The sequence below is a fragment of the Protopterus annectens genome, chromosome 14.part0 (assembly GCF_019279795.1).
Source record: "Protopterus annectens isolate FY-2018-M chromosome 14.part0, PAN1.0, whole genome shotgun sequence".
Lineage (NCBI taxonomy): Eukaryota > Metazoa > Chordata > Ceratodontiformes > Protopteridae > Protopterus > Protopterus annectens.
Window position 1 is genome coordinate 892,674,687 of NC_056748.1, and position 17,887 is coordinate 892,692,573.

Genomic DNA, 17,887 nt, shown 5'->3' on the forward strand with positions numbered 1-17,887 from the left:
TAGAGATTTGCATGTAAAAGCGAATATGAAGTACATATGGTTGTGCAAGTAAACTTACCTTAACAGCAGATGTTTGAATGATCTCCACTGCAGTATCCTTCACTATACGGATTGTATCCTGGTAAGGATACAACAGCTGGCCAACTTTCAAGGCCTTCAGGGCACCTTCCTTGCAGCCACAGTCTACTAAAAGCCAAGCTGACTAAACGTCAGGTTTCAGTACTAAGCCCCTCACAGCTTTCATGCCAGAAAAGCAAGAGAGGGAAGCTAAACTTCTGATAGGACAATGCTTGGAATATACCAATAAAAAGTCCACACCTTGGCATAAAAACTTACAAAAAATAAGGAGGATCAAGGGAGGAAGTGGCCACTGCAGCGGTGATCTTTCAAACACCTACTGTTACGGTAAATTTACTTACACAACTGTACTGAATTCTTCATTTGATAACTGCTGCAGTAGCCTTGCTATATACTGGTGAGTTATCGTAGCTTATACTGACTCAAGGATAAGGGTCCAGTAACCCCTGGAGAATGGCCTTAGCAAATCCTGTCCCAGACTTGGAGTAGTCGTGTAGTTTATAGTATAGTACTTTGTAAAAGTATGCACAGAGGCCAAGTTGCAGCTTTTAAAAAAGGTCTACCATCCAACCCTTTCCAAACAGCCACAGATGAAGCCAAGACCCTGATAGTGTGAGCATTGTCCCTGCCTTGAAATGGTTTTGTTAGGGAATAGCAAAAGGTACTAGCATGAGACAGCCATTTTGGAATAGTCTGCTTTGATGCAGGTTGTCACAAGAAATGAACGACTGATCAGAAGTTCTGAAAGATTTTACTACTGTGAATCTACTAGAACTACAAGCTAAAACTAGACAACTTTGCTCTAGTGACAAAAAATTTGTCAAGGTCACCAAGACAAACAATACAGCAGGGGACTCCCTCTTTCCTAACTACATAGGCAAAATTTGGCACACCCTACCTACTGCTTTTACCTCAGCAGGCTCAAAGATTACATTTAAAAGACTCCTGAAAGAACACCCTAAAGCACACATGGATATGCACATGTTCCCCACCTGGCTGACCCCCCCCCCCTCCCATTACACTGGCCATCTGATTTGAGCTTGGTCATCAAAAGAATGCAACTTCTCTAGCTTCCTTCCAGTTCACCTCTAATTCTAACCCCTCTAGTCAGTACCTATATGTCACTGCTTGGGCACTCTGTTATCTGTCCACTACACTTTTCTCTTTACACCTCTACTCTTACTTTGTACTTAAGCTACTTACTCCTGCATTTCTTAATTAACCTGTTATCCAATTTACCATCTCTCTCTTCTGCTGATACTCAATACTATGTCTAATCTTTGCTCTCTTTGTTGCTATATTCCCTACTGTGGCTAACTTGTTCACAAGTCAACTGTATAAAGGGGTTCAGGCACCTAGCCAGCAAGACATTTCCCTGTGGTACATTTGACTGGGGACACATGGCTGAAGTGACATTTAGCTGCAGAGAAATATGACTGTTTGCAAATTCCCTGTTGGCAAAGAGAAGCACACACTGCCATGCTCACGGCTTTAATAACCAAATGGATGGAGGAAGAAGAAGTAATGAGTGTTGTGCTCAGTGTAGAGTACATACTTATGTAACTACAACATGTAAAAGTGTGCTACAGCATGGAGGAAATCCTGTAGGCTACTGTAGTCACGTTTATGCTCCAGTATGCGTTTTAGGTAATGTTCCCTAGACACTGTAAATGGGGTACTGGTCCACACACTCCAGTTATAAAGGCACTGCCCATTATGCACTGCATTTGTACTGCCACTGATATGCCCTCTGGCCAGCCTGCTGCTGATGCCAGCCATATTGCCTGCTGTGACCTCCACACCCATTAATTATGCCATCTCCAAGATCGCTCTACAGTGGGGAAAGAGCAATTTCCCAGATCCTCACTGTGCACAGTCTTGCACTGGTAGAAACAATCAAATGACTTTCAATAACTTCTGCCGGTGTTAAACACATTTTACCAATTATGAACATTTGAGTATATGAAGTGGTCTCCTTGAGACAATGTAAAAATTATCTCATGCTTTCTGATGATCAGTACTCAAGCAGCATAACAGTCTGTGAGAGATGTGCATATATAATGGCACTGGCGGCTAAAATCTCACATGCAGACAACTTAGATATCAGGATCATCAGCTGCACACCGCGCATCATGCACTGTACACCACATCCGATCATTGACCATCAGACTTCACATAATGCTTCATATGATGAGCTTCTAATTACTAACTTGCCTAAACCTCAAAGACCTCTAAACTGCAACACAAGCACAAAGCATCTTCAGCAATACTATCCATCTGCTAAGCCTGCCACTTTACATTGCATGAGGAGTCCTATAAACCAGGCATCTATTAAACTAAGCATTCTAGTTGTAGGTGACTCAAATGCAAGACCGTCAGCTGCACCTCTTACTGGGCTGTGCAAGGCAAAGTAATAGTTGTCTGTCTGGTGAAAGGATCTGTCGGGTCACATACACACTCAAGTCCTTGAACAGTGGATACCGGTGTGACTCTGTCGTAGTACATATGGGTGCCAATGACTTGAGGTGTACCTCCTTGGACTATATGAAGAGAGACATGATAGAGCTCTCAGACTGCATGTCCAAGGCAAGTGTGGGCCTAGTACTGCGCATCATTCTACCTTCCCCAAAGATGATCCTGCAGTATTAGCAAATATTGACGTCAATGATTGGCTTATTTTTTGGCGTCACTTGAAGGGGGTCCAATATTTGTCATCCTGGGAGGACTTGATCAACAGACCATGCTGCTTTACCAGGGATGGCCTGCACTTGTTTCCCTCTAGGATTTTGAATATCAGCAAAGACATTATCTGCTCCATAGTGCTTTTTTCATCATGCCAACCATATGTACTTACCAAATTAATGAAATAAGCAAAGGAAAATATAAAGTTGTTACTGATTAATGTTAGAAGCCTTAAGAAACTCCACCCCCTACAAGCCATCCTCACCCTGGAGGATGTAGATGTTTGTGTACTGACTGAGGCATGGTTTAAAATGGCAGAGAGTACTCCAGCTGTGCAGGGCTATAATGCCTTCCACGTTTTTACACTAGCCACTATGCAAAAGTAAAAAAAAAAGTATAGGTGTCTCAGTATTCATTTAAGAGACTCTCATCAAGGCTGGTTAAGCATCATAATGCACTAGAGCTTTTTAATGTACAAATCAACAACAGAAAAGTCCCTTACCACATAGTGGTTAGTTATAAAACTCCCTTTTTGGCCTACAAAGGCCACAGTGCCCATGTACAAGAGCTAGAGTTACTCCGTATTAAACAGGATATCGTTTTCATGGGTGATATAAATTATCCAGTTGTAGAAACTTATGCTACCACTAGTGCACAAGCACCAAGATTCCTGTTTTTTTTAATAGAAATGCCCTGGATGACTAGTCCTTAGGGGGAATAACCTCTTAGCTCATGTTCTTACTAATGTAAGGACATCTTGTACCATCCCTTGTGCATCTTAGTCACTTGTTAGGTCTGTCTCCTTTGAACTAAAATTGAATCCAGGCACCACTTCCAACCCAAGTACCTTTAAAAGTTTGGCTAAGCCATACTACATGCTCCTAAATGGATATACTGTCAAGCTTCAAATCTTCGTCAAACTGAGTTAACTGTACTGAATATGTGGAAGTTTATACCAGTAAAGTGTACCAGCATATAAACAGCTGCATAGATGCAGCTGTAGCTGGAAGAAACAAGCGAAGGGGTATACCACATGGAACTTTAATATCAACAAGCTTTACAGTGAAAGGAAGAGATTATTGGCAAGAAGTAAAAAGAGCAATACACGGAATGATAGTCCTCATCATTAAAAGTATACAAGCAACTTGAGTAGTTAATTAAATCTACCAAAGCTAAGTCTGAGGCAAAAATAGCTACCCCAGCATAGGACAATCACAAGGCCTTTATTTAGTTATTTTCATAATCTCAGGAGCACAGTGCTACAAATATGTTAAATTGCTTGTAAATGATGTTACCTATGCTAAAGCTGAAGATATAGCTAACCTATTGGCCAATACAGTTCAGCTCAAAATTTACCTATCTCCTTCAGCTATCTCCCATGAAATATCTGAAATCTACTCACCTCCAGCAATCACACAAGACCAAATTCTGAAAGTCCTATCAAAAGCAAAGAGCACAAATTACTCTGGTCTCTTCTGTGACATAGAGGGATAAAGCCCTGGCTATGCCCCAGGTGAACCAGATTTGATTAGTGGCTCAGGTGAATGGCCGAAGAGGCAGGAAGGAATAAGTGTGCCCATCCTGGCTTGGAGGATGCTCATTTATTACCCTCCTTAATGGAATGCATGACCGAAAGAGGGAGTTGCCTTCAGATGTACAGTGAATGTAAGTGAAGATAACTAGCATGGGGGGGAGTGGGTATGTCATATATAAAGATCCCCCCTGCATGGAAGCACAGACTACCAAGCCCCAAGGATGCCCTTAGGATTCACATCTTGCCTCAGCAATACCAAAGTAAGTCCAGGGAGTTTGAAGGATGTCTGGTTGACCCCATGTAGATGTGGGGCAGTTGAAGCTGAGCTGGTATGAGGAGGTCCAAATGGACCAAAAAAATACTGCATCAATGAGTCCTGACAGTATTCCAGAATGTATCTTGGATCACATGGCACATGATTTAGTCACATGCCTAATAACACTGTTCAGCCTTAACCTCTACACAGGTTTTGTACCAAGTAAATGGAGAACACTAATTATTCATGGGTTCATAGGTATGTACTAGGCTAATGACCACTAGGACCTTTTTAAGCCTAGCCATATATCCCAAATCTGACAAGTTCTGGTACCCTTGTTAAGTGTAAGCAGGTGCTTGGGAGTTGAAACATTTGCAAGCAAGGGCCTGCGAGATGAAACATTCAGAGGCTGTCCATGTCCATTAGAGACATCGGTGCCACACCAGGGATGACTTTCTGTTTCCCATCCAGTTGTCCAAGTGGCACATCAATTGGTTTAGGGAGGAACTCTGCTTCACATAGATGGGTATCCTGTTCCAGAGACAGAGTAATCTTTGATTTGCATACCTGTCTCTGCAGCAAGTTCTAATGGGTAATTCTGCTGCTGTTTCTTTTGTTGAGTATGCAGGAGATCCATCAAGGTGGAGTCTGACAATGTGTTGTATGCTAGGCAGTGATCTTCCCTCAACAGCGTGTAGGAGACAGATGGTACAAAGCATTTTCTGATCCATTGCTTATTTCACATCCACAAGTTAAATGGTATCAGAAATACTCAATTTAGGGATCTAAATTTCTTCTGCAACATTAAAAGAATGGTTTGGAGGATCAGGTATTATCTTGCAGAGGGTACCACTGCTATGAAACAGACTCTCCATCCACGTACAACAAAGTTCATCCCTGTCCATTTTCAAGTGCAGTTTAGATCTATGGATGGGAAATGTAAAAATTTATCCCAAGACTGCCCCCCTGTACTACTAGTGGACTGAGGCAGTTCTTAAATAGTTTATCAAATGCATAGGTCCCTTCATAGTATCTATGGTATGATCCCACTAACTCTTATTAGGGGTAATATAGAATTATTGATCATGAGATGGGATGCATAAGGCAAATCTATAACCAACGTGGATGGGTTATTCTGAGCAGAAAAAGGGAGATTCACTAGGTTTGAAATGACCTGCAAGGGCAGCTAGCCTAGTAGTGACCTAGAAACCTATGAACTGAGGTGTCGAGGAGGAAACCTCAGGAAAACAGTCCTGTAAGTAGGAGAGAGACAGGACCTCTATAACTTCTGTTGGAATTCCAACTTGTGAAGGAGATTCTTACCTAAATGAGAGATTCCTGACACTTTGAAAAAGACTCTGCAAAGATAGGCAAGTTGTTTAACTAAGGCAAAATGTGAATAGTTTGCACTCTGCAGAAGGCCTTCACAGGAGCCAAGCACTCTGGGAATCTTTTTGTCGCAGTAAGTAGACCAAAAGGTAATGCAGAAGACTGATAAGGTGATTCAGACAAAGAAAAAGGTAAGAAACATATGAAGTCTGGATATATAGGAATGGGATTATATGAATCTTTTAAATATAAAGTCACTAGAAAACTCAAATGGGGATAGAGTAACAAAATTGTGAAGAAACAACGTTTTGAACATGGGAACTATCACACACTGATTCAGAAAGGAAAGATCTAGAACTGGTCTCCAAGAATCTTCTTTCTTTGGCCACAGCAATAGTCTGTAATAAAAATCTTTCCATAACTGAGGAGGGGGACAGCTTCTATCACCCCCTCCAAGGAGGCATATGCTGAATGATAGAAGACAAACAGAGTCTTGTCTGGTGGTGTAGAAGAAGCCCTCCAAAAGGGAGCTAGAGACTCCCACTACCATCTGTAACTTTGACAGATTATTCAGAACCAATTTGTTTGAAACAGTCTGCTGACAAAGAAAGAAAGGGAAGTTCAGACTTTCTGTAAGGATTAGGAAACTGCAAAGGAGGGAGAGAGGTTGGAAATCCTTCACATAGTCATTCAGGCTCATCAAACAGTCCATTGTTCTGGGAGGGGGTCCTGCTTAATTTTTGCAGCTTGCTGAGACTTTTAATTTTGCTTTTTAAAGAAGCTTGTGGGGGGACAATTGAATCCCTTGACACACTTGGAGAATAAGGGTGGAAAAATCTGATAAATCCCTTAAATCAGCTCTGTCATCACATGTTTTACTGATTTCTGTAGCAGAGGTTCTAAAAACTAGTTCTGTATCCAAGAGATAATTCAAAATCCCATGAGAGGATTTAAGAACAGTCAGGCAAACCTCCTTGTAACAGTTCCAGTGTCAGCAGCTGCCCTTAAAGTGGCATCAGCAGAATCATAAACACATTTTAAACATGGGTGAAAGTCGCTCAATACACACAAGACACTAAGTTGCATAAAGCAGATTTCTCCTCACAAGAGGAAATAGATGCCAAGATATTCCTTATGTTCTCATTAACAAACATAAACTTTAGCATATGAGCTTAAAAGCTGGGAATTCTAAAAACAAATTCTGCAGTAGAATAAACTTTTTCCCCAGATTTATCAAAAGCCTTTCCATCCTTGTCAGAAGGAGGGAAGTTAGTATTATGTTTAGCAGCAGATGGATTCAGTAAAGCAGCAGATGCTAGGTCAGATCTGTGATGATTATGTAAAAACTTAAAACATTGAGGTACGAGCATATCTATTTTCTTGGGGGCAGCAGGCTGGCTATCAGAAAATTACAGGCTTTGACAAAAACATCCTCCAAGGCAGACACAGCAAGAGGTGGAGTGGGAGTAGATCCTGGAAATTCCAGTTGTAACATATCATTCCTCCTGGTGGAATGAGCAATAATTTTCCCACTGAAGCAAGCAATTCATTATAGAAATAGTTCAAGAGAAAGGGAATCCTTCAAAATGACTGTCCAAAGCCACAGTCTTCTCAGAATCTTAATCAGAATTTTGTGGTGATGAGACAAAATCTGTGCTTTCACAGTCATGTTGAGGTTTACACTCTTAAATCACTTCATAAAATGAAGAACAGCTCTTTCTTTTACCAGAAATAACCGTGCAGAAAGGGTCAAGAGCCTGCACTTAACCCTGAGCTAAGCACAGTAAATTATTCCTGTCCAAGGTAAATGAGACAAAAGAAAAGCATATGTTTAAGTTTCTGAAGAAACATGCTCACTTTTTGTCAGCAAAAGAACCCCAATGGGATGGGCACAAATTTCTGGTTAAGCATAGTGACATTCCCTGCCCTTTTCCCAAGACCAAAAAGAGTGGCTCTCCCTTACCCACCAAGGGCACTCCAGAAGTTGCAGAGGATGTGACTAATCCCTTGATCCATGGTGGCTGTAAGGACTACACCAACGGGACCCAAAGAAAACGACGAGTGGTCCAGGGAACCAGCTTTGACCATACCAGAATCACCCACCAGCAGCTCGGGCATTTTATCAGCCTGCTGTGGTAGCAAATGCTACTTAACGATCTTTTACTTTTTTGGAACATAAAACAGGTTAGCAGTAAAAAGGTAACTTTTTCCACATTAAAATCCAACAAAAAATACTTTACTCACCACAGCCCCCAAAATTAAAACACCACCAGTCTCTCCACAGAAAAAAATAGTTTAAATTAGGTTTTATCAACTTTTTCCCTCAAAAGTAAAAAAAGCAATTTTATATTTTAAAAGTGAGCAAAAGTCACATGACACAATAAAATCACTTTTTCCTAGCTTAAATATTTAAGTTTCAAATAAAAAGAAAATTTTCTGTCAAAAAAGCAAAGTAGAAGTTTTTTTCCCCAAATGGAACTTACCCGCTCAGCAGTGTTAACTGACCATCGATCCTGGAAAGCCCACAAAGGAGTACTGTCTTCAGCCGAAGGAAAGTTCTGAAGGGCTTCTTGTCCAAACCTGACTTCAGATCAGCTTCAGCCACCCAAATGTTTGGGTATGTGAAAGGTGCAGTGAAGGTTTTGGGAGTTTCCCTGGTTGTTGTATCCTTAATAAAATACAACCCTTATAGTTGAGGCTAATGGAGCAATGATCAAATGAAAAATATCTAAATAGATTTCCAAGAAAGACCCGATGCATTCTGTCAGCAAAGTTCTCAAATGGCAAATATTTTGCTTTTTTATTAGAATGTCAGCAAATGACAGTGTAAAACTGCATTTAAAATGAATGAAGACTGCTATCCGGAATTTTTATGCTAAGATTGGAGGAATGCAAATAAAAATTAGTCAAGTGTTGAGAGGACCAAGTGGAGAAGAGTCCATTTAAGCAGTGTAGCAAAATTTGCAAAAATTTATGAGGAGCAGGATCAAGAACAAGGAATTGTTAGACTGAGGGGAATGTAAAAATATAGGCATGTTTAGTAAATACATGTTCATATTATGTCTTTCAGCTTTTCCCGGTTAGGGGTCGCCACAGCGGAACTCCGGTCTGCTAATGATTGGCAGCGAATTTTTACATGTGTTGAGTTGCCAGCCGGTACCCAACCTTCAAAGAAGGCACACACGCACGCACCTACCTGCATGTCTTTAAAGTTCACTCGACCATGGGGAGGACATCCAGACTCCGCACAGAAGGTGCTCCAGCTGAGAACTGAACCAGAGAACCTCTTGCATGTTCGTATTATGTAATATGTTTAATAAATAACTTGTGATTATTGTTCATGTAACAGCAAAGTGGGGGCCACTCAAGCCACAAAAGTAGCAGCACAAAAGAGCTAAAGCCAAAGTCCTGCAAGACATTGCAGAATAGAAGAAAGTACAGCTGGAATGTGTGGATTAAAAATTCCAACTGATATTAGATAGGTGTGACATGCAGCTAAATCCTTTTTGGTCAATTTCCATAAAAGGGTTGTAGCAGTAATAGGTAGTAAAGGAAATGTTTTACATCATAACTACTAGAGTATTCCACCAAGTATTATTACTTGGGAAACTGAAGAAACCTCTAATGAAAAAAAGATCCAGCTTGAATCTAGCTTCTACATCTGCAGATGGACTGTGTTCTCCATGGGGCAGTAATGGAGTGCATTATGGATAACTTGAGAGATTATATAGTCCACTGTAGCATGAAGTGGGGTGGGTTGTAATGAGTATTTTTCTTAGTTAATCTGCTGGTGTTTTTTGAAGTTAATGAGTGACTATTTAGGAGACTGATGTAGAGCAATTCTGCTTTTTGCTGATTGTAGCAGTACACCTGTTACCTTGGTAAAGCAGGTAATTGGCTACAGTAAGTACTTTCAGGCATGGCGCACTATGTATAGTCGAATTAACGTTTTTGATCTGCACAATGGAAAAGAAGTTACAGGAATCAAGACAAAGTCCATGGGATGTGCAATGCATATAATTAAAACCTTTTATTACTAACATACACTTTTATACTGCTATTCCCACACTTCTCATATGTTGAAAGTGAACATGCTTACCAGCCTTTCTGTTAAACCGTATACAAATGAATATTCATTACTCGTCAGGAAAGCAGTGCTTAAGACTGTCGTTTGGTTTTCATGCCACAATACTGAGTTTTCTGCATAATCTGTTTCTGTTTCAGTAGTTTCATCTCACATCTGTCACTACAGAATTGATTGTAATTTCAGTTATGACACATTCGTATGTGTAATTTCAGTTATGACATATTCGTATGTGTAATTTCAGTTATGACACATTCATATGTGTAATTTCCTTTGAGATGCTTGAGATCACGAATGGTAATAAGATCATATGTGTCCGACTTCCCTTTGTGTGTGTGTGTGTGTAGTACAAGTCATTTTTATTCTTGGGAGAAGACTGTCACAGTAAGAGATAAGGGGCTTCCATGGTCTGTAAATATTTCAACTTATTTTTTAGGGTTCTTTTAAAATCTATCCTCTACCTGATGACCCTGGAATGCCACCACCTCCTCGCCAGTTCAGAGAGTTACCAGACAGTGGACCTCAGGAATGCATAGTGCGCATCTATATTGTCAGAGGTATTGACCTGCAGCCAAAGGACAGTAATGGCCTGGTAAGATTGTAATATTTTATTTTTCAAATATATCAGCATTGTATTGTATCATATCTTTGCCAATAATATTCTTTTTAAGCATAGTATATTAGGTTTGATTGTATAACGTAAGTTGCATAATTTCCCCACAACAAAATATGGGTTGTTTATAAGTATACACTTCATTTTGTTGAGTGAAAGCATAATTGCAATATTTCAGGTGTGAGCTGAATTTTCAACTGTTGTATGTGTATAGGTGCAAAATCCAGCTAAAGATAATTGTGTTGCAAAAATGGATTCTTGTGTATTATCGCAACCTCATTTTGAAGAGGAGAAACGGCCGTTTGGAAAGCCATACTCCTGCCAAAAAGTATGCTGAAAGTTTCCAAGGAGGAGAATATAACACCCCTTACTACTACTGTGTAGCTTCCTACCTTTCTGGCCAATAAAAATGTATACTTCCCTGTTTCTGTTGAGGGTAGTCGGGCGGACAGTGATGGGACCATGACTGCCGTAAGAGGCTATCTACTTTTAGTCGTTCATCCATGCTAGCTCTTTGAAGGAGCAAGTTTTTAATTTCATTACAACAGTCAGGCACACTTTCACATTATTAGACAGAGAACTGCAGGGTCATTTCCTAACATCACTGGTGAAATCTGTTCTCCTAAGCATGCCTGTCAAGCGTGCACAACCATGCATGACGTCTGGCTTCCCTATTGCATTGTCACTGTCTCACACATAAAAAGCTGCATTTGTTTCAGGGTCCAGTTTCATGTCCTTCATGACATTTGTGTTACTGCAAACATGTTTTAGCAGCGGCTAACTTTACAGTTCAAAAAGGTGTTTGGAGGCAATTTCCCTGTGCCGTTTTTGACTTTTCTCTGGAATTCTTTAAGAGAGCAGGTGAGAAAGCTCTCCTAACACTATTACACCATGGCAAAACTATGTGACGGTGTGATCATCCAGATATGAAATCAGTTTGTCGAACAATATTTTCCAAACACATTTTGAAATGCTTTGCATTTAACACACATACCAAGTCAGATATCTGCTACAGTTGGGAGGTTCGATGTCAAGTACTGACTGTGGAATGTGGTTGCGATAATAAGCAAGTACCCAAAAATGTGCTATGGAAACATTCATTCATCACATAAATATAAACAGTGAAAATAACATGGGTGTTGCACCATATCCCACTGGAATTTATTACAGTAGTATGTGGGTTTGAATTGAGGTAAAAGATGAATTTATTTATTGTCTAACTTGACTTTGTGTTTACTAAACAAAACCTTACCTTAGTTATTTTTGTCAAGGCTATAGCTTGTGAGGTGACTAGAGCCAATGCAGTTCGCAGGATGCTGCACTATGCATCTAGAATGTGGTAGTGTGTGAAAATGATGACTGTTAAATTTCCACCATAGTGTAAACCACGTTGATAAGTAAATTCAACACAACCAGCATGCAAGAGTTCTTTTTTATATGTTGCAGTTATTTATTGTGTGTGTGTGTGTGTGTGTGTGTGTGTGTGTGTGTGTGTGTGTGTGTGTGTGTGTGTGTGTGTGTGTGTGTGTGTTGGCATATGCATTTGTCCAAGTGCAACAGTTTGGATCAGTAGGATGTTGTGCAGATGAATAAAATGCCTCTCTGATCCAGTGACAGGGTAATTGCACAGTAATAAATAAATCTGAAATTTGCCACTTAAAAAAAGTTCTGCTACTGGTTTGCAGCTGTACATTAATTAACATGATTAAAAGGTACCATCTGGCACTTTTGTAATGGACAACAAAAAAGCTGCTTCATACAGTATGCTTCAGCCAGCATTTCAATGCATTTTTTGCCCTCCTGTCTGTACTACAGTAGCAATTCTAATGTCACTGAGGGTAATTCTGGTAGCACTGCTTGTGTACAAGTTTAGTTTAATGTAGTTTAGTAGCTGGAGAATGTTAAGTCAGTGGACCAACAACTACTCAGTAACAGGTTGGAAAGTCATTACTTTCTGCCTTGTGAAATTAATGGATACAAAAACTTATGTGTATAAAATAACGTTGCATTAGGTCTGTTATTATCACTGTCATTTTCTATATTTTATTGTTTCTGCAACAAAATAGTATTTATATGCTTTGCTGTTCATTGTCATAAAAGTATAGCCTGCATTCAATACATAAACATATCCACCTCAGTACTTCCTCTTTCTTCTCATTAACTGTATTAAAATACACAGATTTCTGTTTACCCACTATTGCTTTCCATTAATTCCACAAGGCAGAAAATAATGACTTGGTCATTCATCTTACAATGACAATCTTCCCTTTGTGAAAATCACCATAACCCATCTTGCTGACATCCAGTGTATACTCCCCTTACTATAAGATTACTTCAGCTTTCCTGGAGTCATTTCTGCCCTTTTTTCTTTAATTTGGCCCCTTCTTTCTCTTAATCTCCTTCCTACTTCTCTCCTTATTGAGCCTTCTCACCAGTTTTCCTGTACAATTATACAACTCTACCTCATGTTCCTGTCTTATCTCAAGCTGTAGTTATTTGTCATGGCTCAACCTGACACAAATTGTAGCTCTACTCCCTCATTCTAACCCTCACCATGCAAAGTGCAGTCCTACCCCAAATAGGTAGGAAAAGAGAACTCTTCTAAGGTGCTTATCAGAGAGTGCTCATCATACACTCCCCACGTTTTCCCAGAGCTCCAAACTGCTACACTATACCACCATGTATGTAAATATCCTACATCCTTTTCCCCACACCTCTAAGACGGCTCCTTCCAACATCTTTTCCCCCTTGACATGAAGTTGAGTCCTGTACCACGTATGCAGAATCCTTAACTGCTTATCAAATATTGGGCTACCTGCTCTTCCCTAAATCACCATCCACCATACCGGTCATCTTTCCACCCTGTATGCTCCGCTACCTAACTTTCTCTCAATTGCTGCATTCTCAGTCTGCCTCCTCTTTTACTATTTTATACTTTTCTTGTCTGCTGATTTTTGACAGTTTTTTTCTTTACTTCATTGTAACTGTGCAACAAATTGTTTTTTAATAAAGTTTTGGATTAATCCTATCTAGATCCTTGCATATCAAGCTTATTGGCCTTTTCTTAGACATCATCCAATTCTTCCCCCCAAAACTTTGTGTACCTGGATATTTTACATGCAATTCAGTTGGAGTGTTTAAATTGCAAAATGCTCAGGCTGTGTTTGTTGTGGTTCTACATTAAAATCGTGAAGAGGCATTACATCGAACGCCTGTTCACCAACACAATGACCAAACGCACTAAACCGCAAACGGTCAAAACAGCAATTTCTTTCCCTGCAAAGAAATCGCTAGTACCAAACACACACACTATTTAAAACATAACTAAGTGGGGACTTCACCCCCACCCACACCCCCTAACTAAATGTACCAACTCTGAGATCACACTACAGTGGGGTAAAGGGCAATGCTATGGCTCAGACCAAACAATTTTTTTCCCTGGGAAAAAAATGGCTGGCCTGAGCCTTTGCTATTTTCAGACTTTGGTCTTTATGTGTCACAGTAGATGCTTCGATGTAACGCCTCTTTGTGATTTTAATATAGACCTGTTCGTTTTATGTAGGAATGGCCACACAGAAATTTCCAAAGAGAATTAAAGAGCATTTATATGTTAAGCAAAGAAGTAAAAATAATACATTATTTAAACATACTGAAAAATGTACATATTATAAAAAAGTTCTGTTTTGTGGTTCTTGATTATGAACCATTAGATTTTTGAGGAGGTATTATAAAAAATAAATTGGAGAGCAAGGAGACTAGTTGATAGATTCATTTACAAGCCGGTAAAGCTCCAGGCTTAAATTAAGTTTAAATATAAAATGTTCATAATAGGAAGGAGATTCAGAAAAAAACTAAATGAGTATATTTATGTTTTAATTTATTGAATGTTTTATGTTGTGAGAGTCCTGTGATGTCATGTCATGTGTTTTAATGTAAATTACAGTGACTGAAAAACTACATTTGACAAAAGCACTTAATAAATTATTTTGGTTTTCCAGCTTCAGTGGAGTTTTTTTTTGTTTAATTTCTTTCCACAGATTAATTTCATTTCTTTGCACAGATAGCCACTTCCCCTCCTTTTCTTTCTCAACTCTCATGCTAACTGCCAAGTAAAATACACACCCACCTCCCCCTGTACCATATTTAACTTGCATAGCCTAAAAACTCTGTAGATTTCCACTTTCACCTGCCTGCAACAAAACCTTTCTCAATCCCTCTTCCTTTATTATTACTATCATAATTGTCTTGTATTAATTGAAAGGAAAAGGTGCTTGTGCTAAAATATTTGAGTTTAACCACATTTCCGAAAACGCAGCAGAGTTGAAGAATACCATGTGCGTTAAAATAAATGAAAGAAAGGACTGCTGTAGATACTGCTATGCCTGTGGTGATGTGGTATGATTATAAAGCATTTCCAGGGGGAAATAAGTGTACTTCAACCCCCATTTTCTTTTCATTTGAATGTGCTTGCTAAAATTCACAGCCTTACTGATATTGTCTATAAAACTACTGAAAATATTTGTAATCCTGCACCTTTTCATAAATAAGTTAATTAATTGCTTGCTTAATTTAATTAAAAAGCTTTACTTTGTGTAGTGCATGGCCTGAAACTAAACATTTTATTAATACTTGTATCATTTTTTTAAGATTAAGTAGTTTAATTTATATTTGCAGTTTGATTAACAAGGATTAAAAAACCCAGTCTACAAGATTTCTGTAGTTTGTGTTACTGTGACTGAGTTTGTGCATTTTTTTCTTTGAGATGGTTAACTCATGTGTTTTCTTAATCCAAGTGCAGATTTTCCAGCTGTTTAACCATAAATTGAGAAGCTGTAGCCTGACATGCAGTTCATAGGTGTTTACTAGGCTAACAACCACAAGGGCCTTTTTAAGCCTAGCTATGCATCCCAAATCTTTGACAAGTTCCGGTACCCTTGATCAGGGGCTTGATAGATGAAACATTTACAAGCAGGGACCTGGGCGATGAATCATTTACAGGTTGCCAGTGTCCATTAAAGACTTGGGTGCCAAGCCAGGGATGATTTCCTGTTACCCATCCAATTGTCCAAGTTACCCTTGAATTGGGTTAGGGTGGATCTCTACTTCACATGGATGGAGGCGCCTGTTCCAGAGATGGGATAGTCTATGGGATACATACCTGTCTCTCCAGCAGGTTCTATTTATATCACAGGCAAGGTTTAAGTCTTTAAAAAAGGTAATTCTGGTGCTGTTTGTTTTGTGGATATGCAGGAGGTGTATCAGAGTGGGGTATGACTTTGCCCTGTATGCCAGGCATAGATCTCCCCTGAACAGCCTATAGGAGACAGAATGTAGGGGTAGGACCTTGACGTGGTCTGCACAGGACATTTTACTTGTGCCCTGTATTCTTATAGTGAGGAACCTCTGTGGGCATTCCACCTGTTGGATATGCCTGGTTAGGTATATACCAAAGGGGGGCATTGTACTCAGTGATATGTCTGATGAATGTCGAATACAGTGAAACAATGACTTTTTTGGACCTAGATGCTATACCTTTGTTTATAAGTTGAGCAGCATGGAATGATTTCCTCACTACTGTAGACATGTGATGGTCAAAGGCTAGATTACTATCTATGTATATCCCTAACTCTGACTACTAGGTCAACCCCATGGGATGTGTTGTCAGTATGATAGTTACCAGGTGTGAATGACTTCCCAAAGGATACTGTTATGCATTTCTTGGCATTTATCCATGGCTCTGACACCAGTTGTTTGTCTGTGTCAGCCCTTCTTGGAGAACATTTGTGTCACTGTGGGATTCAGTGATCGCTCCTAATTTGCAATCATCTGCAGACTTTGTCAGCCAGAGACCATTGACATTGGCATTGACTTCAGAGAAGTAAATGACAAAGAGCAGCCCAAGGACCGATCCCTGAGGTACTCCAGTTGTGACTGTCTTCTTTGTAGAGGTGGACTCCCAAATTCTAACTGGATGACATACGGTTTGTAGCTGACCTCTTGAGTTTGCCAACAGTGCCTTAGTGGGTTATTGTGTCAAATACCTTGACCAGGTCCAAAGGAGGCAGTATGAACCATTTTGCCCTAATCCATTGCTTTGCTGACTTTCTCAAAGAAGTCCATCAGATTGAGTAGGCGTGATCTGCCCTTGAGTCCAGTATCTGGAAGTTTGCTATATCATTAATGAACGTTTCCCTGGTAATTCTTTCCATGGCTTTACATACAAGACTAGTGAGACTTATGGGTCTGTAGTTTCTGGGGTGTGTTGATGCTCCACCTTTGTGCAGAGGGATGATTGTTGCTGTTCTTAATTCATGAGGCACAAAGCCTGTTTGGAGGTTACAGTTAAGTAGCAATTCCAGAGGGCCTGATAGGTCATGTTTCATACTATTTAGAAGGCATCCTGGGCTGTTGTCTGGGCCCATTAATACAGTACCTTGGCCTTAGAGAGCATTACAGACCTCTTCCCTAGTGATAGCAGAGGGAGTTAAATTTGATGGTATTTCCTGAGGGAAGATTGGAGGGGGAGTAAAGTTGGAGCTGAATTTGTCAGCCAGTAGGTTTGCTATATCCTCTGACTTCTCTGATGTTCTTCGTGTTTCACTGTTGCAATCATCACATTTGGATTATCTTCTTGCAGTAGCCCTTAGTCGGCCTGATTAACAAAGTCTTGGGTTCTGCGTCGGTTGCTGTCTTATCTTCCGTGATGTCAGGTAGTCGGGTATAAAACATGCAGCCGATGCCATTACATCAGTCTTTCTTGCCGTACTGTGCCAGAAGCAGTTCGCAAGTGCCGGTCGGCCGACTCCTGAAATTTTCGTTTTCGAGTTTCAGAAAAGTCTTCAACTAAAGCTAAGTACCCCGTTGGGGAAACTTTTTCTTGCTCTAAACTGATGTCAGTAAAGTAAATAATTGTATTTCTTGTGGAAAGCAAATACCTCATAAAGATTTCCATTCATACTGTATTCCTTGCCTAGGCCCTGACCACGATGTACCTTGCTGTTGGTTTTGTGCCTTATTTAAACAATGAACTATTTGTCTGTATATTTACGCTTCTAAATATTTTGGTACTCTGTTCAATTATCCAGATATGTCTTTGGTAAGCCATCCAACTACCGCCATGCCGGAAAAATGCAAAGATAGACAGAGACTAGCCTAGGTCCAAAGCTGCCGATGACGCTTCTCCTAAGCCAGTCCCCAGTTCGCCGGTACTCTGAGGTGCATTCGCTGCCCCTGATACCTGCTACTTCAGATTCGCAGGCCTCTACTGAGAACCATTTGGAGTCCGGTATGCCACGAGATGCTTCAACTGTG

At 40.0% G+C, this 17,887-nt stretch overlaps 1 protein-coding gene across 1 annotated transcript in view; it reads left to right on the forward strand.

The window, feature by feature from the left end:
* LOC122788744 (myoferlin-like) overlaps nt 1-17,887 on the forward strand; it is a gene marked incomplete at its 5' end in the record, with an annotated part of 518,429 nt that overhangs the window by 232,176 nt on the left and 268,366 nt on the right. Inside the window, 1 exon segment of the mRNA XM_044055638.1 lies at nt 10,400-10,555. Within this exon segment, the coding sequence (XP_043911573.1) occupies nt 10,400-10,555 (156 nt within the window).